This window comes from Seriola dumerili, unplaced genomic scaffold (assembly GCF_002260705.1).
Source record: "Seriola dumerili isolate Sdu_G_001 unplaced genomic scaffold, Sdu_1.0 BDQW01000036.1, whole genome shotgun sequence".
NCBI lineage: Eukaryota > Metazoa > Chordata > Actinopteri > Carangiformes > Carangidae > Seriola > Seriola dumerili.
The window spans coordinates 2,455,099-2,460,017 of NW_019174291.1; the positions used below are offsets into that span (position 1 = coordinate 2,455,099).

At 44.4% G+C, this 4,919-nt stretch overlaps 1 protein-coding gene across 1 annotated transcript; it reads right to left on the minus strand.

Moving 5' to 3' along the window:
• Nucleotides 1–993: 993 nt before the first annotated feature.
• Nucleotides 994–4,478, minus strand: LOC111216969 (mRNA decay activator protein ZFP36L1-like). Its single transcript, XM_022738642.1, has 2 exons — nt 4,044–4,478; nt 994–3,312 (listed from the first exon to the last, which is right to left on the minus strand). The coding sequence occupies exons 1-2, from the start codon at nt 4,095–4,097 to the stop codon at nt 2,062–2,064; spliced, it is 1,305 nt and encodes a 434-aa protein (XP_022594363.1). The 5' UTR covers nt 4,098–4,478; the 3' UTR covers nt 994–2,061.
• Nucleotides 4,479–4,919: the final 441 nt, after the last annotated feature.

The window sequence follows — 4,919 nt, forward strand, 5'->3', positions numbered from 1 at the left end:
CCAAAACTTTTATTTTGAAATAAAGATGGACAAATATATTAAGATAAAGAGCTAGGATATCAACATAACCCATGGAATGTAAACAATAAATGCACTTAAATTATGTAAAACAAAAAAGAAACACAATATCAAACAACACAATATAGGTTTTGCTTTGAAAAACAAAATAAATAAGACTTTAAGTTAACAAAGGTTATAAAAACGGCTTGATGTCGAGTCAAGCTAACGATGAGCTTCCACAACAACAAGCGTCTCTGGACTCGTCAGGGCAAGTTGACTCGATTTCATGACAAAAACAAACAATAAACATTTGCCTGATTTCATTTGAACTCGCTTGATTTCACCTGCCGCTCAGAGAGCTAGCTAGCTTAGCGTGCAACAGGAGTCGACCTACAAACACATTGTCAGCAAGGCAACTCTGATAGATAAAATCAACTACAAACAAAGGTCACCTTTTCACCTTGTGTGTTTACATCACAAGAGAAGAATAGAGCACACAGGATTTTTTAAACAAGTAGGAGTTTTCCACACACAAAGAGCACAATGCAGCACTACAGGAGTCCTGATGGATTAGTCACACATGTAAGATGAAATACTGACACTGGTTGTGCAGCTCTAAACCTGATGATATTCATAAGTATTCATTTTCACACTGAGGCTGTGAATGTGTGTCCACCACCGTTTTGCTTTGTATTTAAATAACAGCAGTAAACAAATGGAAAAAAAAGGGGTTATTACAGTCAGATGTGTGAGGTGTGATGGAGAGGAGGGTAGAGCCACTGTGCGCTCACACCAACAGCAGAAAGTATCGCTCATGCTACTGATTGGACTGTTTCGTATCGAGCTGCTTCTGATGTGAGAACTCAGCGAGTCTTGATTTCTGCCAGGCCAATAAGGCAACTTACACATAGAATGCCAAAAAATGTCTTTCTTCCTCCTTTCCCCTCCTCTCCACGAGCCTCCTTAAAGCTACTGGATGGTGTAAAACCAAGCAGATGGACAACATGGATGCATAAGTAAAGCATAATTTCTCCGGCATCGTAAAGAAAAAAAAAAATAATGCATTAACACAATCACAAAGCAAACTCTGACAGAAACAGCAAATCATACATAAAGCGATAAATAAGTCTTTAAAAAAGTGTTAAGCAATAATAACAATGACAGCTTGTATTAACTGTCATGGCTAAAGGCTAGGCTAGGTGTTAACAGTAGCAGGTTAGAGGAACTATAACATCAGCTTTGGTAACTAGAGAGAGTCAGTGGGTTGCCTACATTTGTGCTAGTTTTTTGCGGCTAAGGCAGTTTAGCTGAATCTTTGCCAGGTAGTTAAAATGGCTGACAACTACAGTCAAGTGGCCACAGCCATACAACCAATCAATTCATCAATCAGCATATTGACAGCATAATCATTGAGCCCTCATACTCATGGACAAGAGGATGGCTTCATACAGTTGGAGAGCCCTTGGTACGACTGGAGAAGTGCTGCATCTCGGAAACTGTTTGTAAGGAGTAAAATAAGAAATAAGATCTGTGACAAACAACATTGCTGTGTTAAAAAAAAAAGTGGATAGCACACCGGTCTTACATGGGCCCAAACAGCACTTATCTTTAAATCCTTTTTAAATCAGGGTACAGGAAATTCTCACACAGAACTTCCAATTGAGCAGGAACAGCACGAGGACGAGTGCTGAGCTACGTGAAATACCCTCCAAGTATTCTCTAAAAAATGGGTATACAACAGTATACAGCAGTAACAATGATATAAAAGAACAAACTTACAAAAATAACAATAAAACCACAAACAAAAGGAGAAGTCAGCTAAAACTGGACGAACACTGAGCAGCGCTACAACTGCTTGGATGAGAAATGCAATATGCACAAAGTTAGGTACGTTGCATTCAGGGAGGAAGTGAAAAACCCAATGTTTTAACTCTGTGTGACCTGTATCTGAACTAGTTTTAACAATGGAGTTTGTGCTTTATTTAGATCCTGGTCACAATGAGTTAAAACAAATAGACCATCTATCCCTGATTAAATTCAGCTCCACAGTAAAACCCTTCCCTACTCGTCTGAAACAGACAGGCGGCTAAAGATGGGCAGACGTCGACCCTCGAAGCTTGGTGACTCTGTGCCGCTGGAGGAAGAGCTGAGGGAGCAGGAAGAAGTGTAGCCTTCCTCAGAGAGGGAGTCAGCTGAGGAGCAGCGCTGAAGGCCGGGGAGGCTGCTCAGAGAGACAGGCAGCTGCTGGGGGAGGTGGTGGTAAGGGAGGTTTGGGTTTTTGGAGGCGAAATTTGAGGTGGGACACTTGGCACTGATGGAATCGGTCACGGCGTAGAAGCGCAGAGCTGAATCACCGCTGTCGCCCGCCAGGTCGGTGATGCTAGAGAAGGGGTAGGGGCAATGCTTCAGCGCTCCCGGCTCAGGAAAGAGAGGTGAGAGGAGTTCTGGGCTCCCTGTGGAGGATGGAGGAGGGGAGACAGAGGAGGCTCGGGTGAAGAGGAGGGAGGAAGGCTGTGGCTCCTCAACTGGTTGGAAAGTCTGTGGAGAGGAGAAGCCTGCAAAGCTAAAGCTGTGACGCAGCAAAGGAGGCCTCAACTTCTGTTTCTGTGGAGGTACGGCGGCATTGGCGTTGCCGGCTTGGAGCTCATCAGCGTTGTGGATGAAGTGGCAGCGGGCACCGTACGGGCAGAAGCCTATCGTGTGGAAAGTGCGACAAGGCTCGGTCTTATACTTGGGGTGCCTGCTGAGGCCTCTCAGCTCGTCCATGCCGTGGGCAAACTGGCACTTGGCGCCGTACTTGCAGGTCCCACTTTCCTCATAGGTGCGGCAGAGTTCGGTCTTGTAGCGAGTGGAAATGTGAGGCGATGGGGCTGGGGGTCTGGAGGCGGAAGCAGTGGAGGAGATAGAGGTGTTGCTGATGCAGAGGCCTGGTGGAGGGAGCAGCACTGTTGGGGACATGTTAGTCATTTTGTCCTCTCTGCTTCCTGCGAAGCTGCTGCCGTTGCCCTCGATCATGCTGATTGAGCGGTCCACCCTGAAGGGGATGTGGCTCAGAGAGGAACGGGGTAGCTGACTCTCCCTGCTCCACTGCTGGGTGGAGGTCATGTTCAGCCCCCAGCAGGCTGACTCGGTCACCTCAGAGCTGCTGCTGCTGCTGCTGCTGCTGCTGCTGTTGTTGAACTTGGAGTTGGGGAGGGTCACGGGGCAGAGAGAATGGCGACGCTGGAAGCCCAGGACTCTTTGACTGTGCTGCTGCCGTTGCTGCTGTGAGACGGCAGACGAGCCATCTGTCGTCTCCAGGCCGCGGAAATTCTGTCACACAAAAGGAGAGGGGAGAGGAATAGATGTGAGATTTCTGCATTCCTCGAGCGCTGGAGTGAGACTGGCAGGGTCGAATCAAACTGAAACCAGGTTTTTAAGTTAAAAAAGAAGTTGGACTATGTTTTAACTTGAAACTGAACTAAATGTTGGAATAAAACCATGTTTACAAACTGAAAAAATATGTGTTGAATCTGGGTTTAACTGGATTGCAAGTTGGCATGCATAAAACACTTTAATCAACTTCCATTAAGTATTTGCAGTCTATCAAAAAAAAACTGTCAAAAAACATCCAATACATCCATTTTTAAAAATGTTTCTTTAAACCCGTAACACATTAACTTGCAATGGTTTAGGAAATCCTATTAAAACAAACTTCTCAGTTCCAGAGTTTCACTTGTCTTCTGAAGTATAAAAGGATTTAAGAACAAAATTAAGATGCAAACTAATTATTTGAGCTTTAAACCAAAAGCTGCAGCAAAGACGAAATTTTAAACCTCACTCCAATCTAGATTTTCTCAGAATGAATGACTGCATCATTAATGAATGAATGAATGAATTTGAGATATATCCAAAGAACACTATCTGTAATTTAGACATTATTTGATCGTCTTAACTGAAAGACATCACAGACAAGATCTTAAGATGATCACACGGGAGACAGATAGATTTGGCGTGTTTGTAGATCTGTGTAAAAGTTTTAAGTTGCTGTTGGTGTCTCTCACCTTGCAGAACTCCTCATCCAGTTCCAGGAAAGGTGTTAGAAAGTCGGAGGGCATGGTTTGCTCCACCGTCCTCGCAGAGGAGAGGAAAAAAATAAGTTCCTGGGTCCAAAGACAACGAAGAGAGATGGACAAAGTCTAGCGTTTGGGGAGCTCAGACAACAGAGGAAAGGTTCAGGGGTCTGGAAAAAGATTTCAGTCTGGCTCTCTGAAAGTCGTTTTTAGATGGTCACGAAAGAGAGGGGAGGGGGAGAGAAGTGAAGAAGAAGTAGTCAGGTCTGTTGTGAAGGACGTGACTCCAGGAGGAAAGTTTCTGGACCATCTGCTGGAATCTGTTTAAATAGTTGGGGAAACCCACCCACACACACCCACCCCCTGCCTGTGTTCTTCAGGGGGCAGGGCAGAGTGTGAGTGTGTGCGTGTGTGTGTGTGTGTGTGTGTGTGTGTGTGTGTGTGTGTGTGTGTGTGTGTGTGTGTGTGTGTGTGTATGTGTGTTGGGGGGATGGGGGAGGGGTCCTGCATTGTAACGGTGTGCTGGGGGGCAGGGTGGGCACAGAAAGAAGAGGAGGGAGCTGAATGAAGCTACTTTTCTACCCATTCATTACCAAATCCTTAAAGATGCATTCTTCTTTTTTTAACGGCCCGTCCCCTCACTTTGTCTCGGATCGATGCAGCTAAGGAGATAATGACAAGTGTTGCAAATACCAAACACATTTACTGTCATTAGTGCACTTACGCAGCAAAGTTGTCAAGAATATTTTAAAGTATATTTAACATTTACACACATTTATAAGTTAGTTTAAACTGATTTTACATGTAAGGTTTGTTTCTCTGTATGTTTATATGTTGATTTATATTTCCATATATTTTTATAATTTG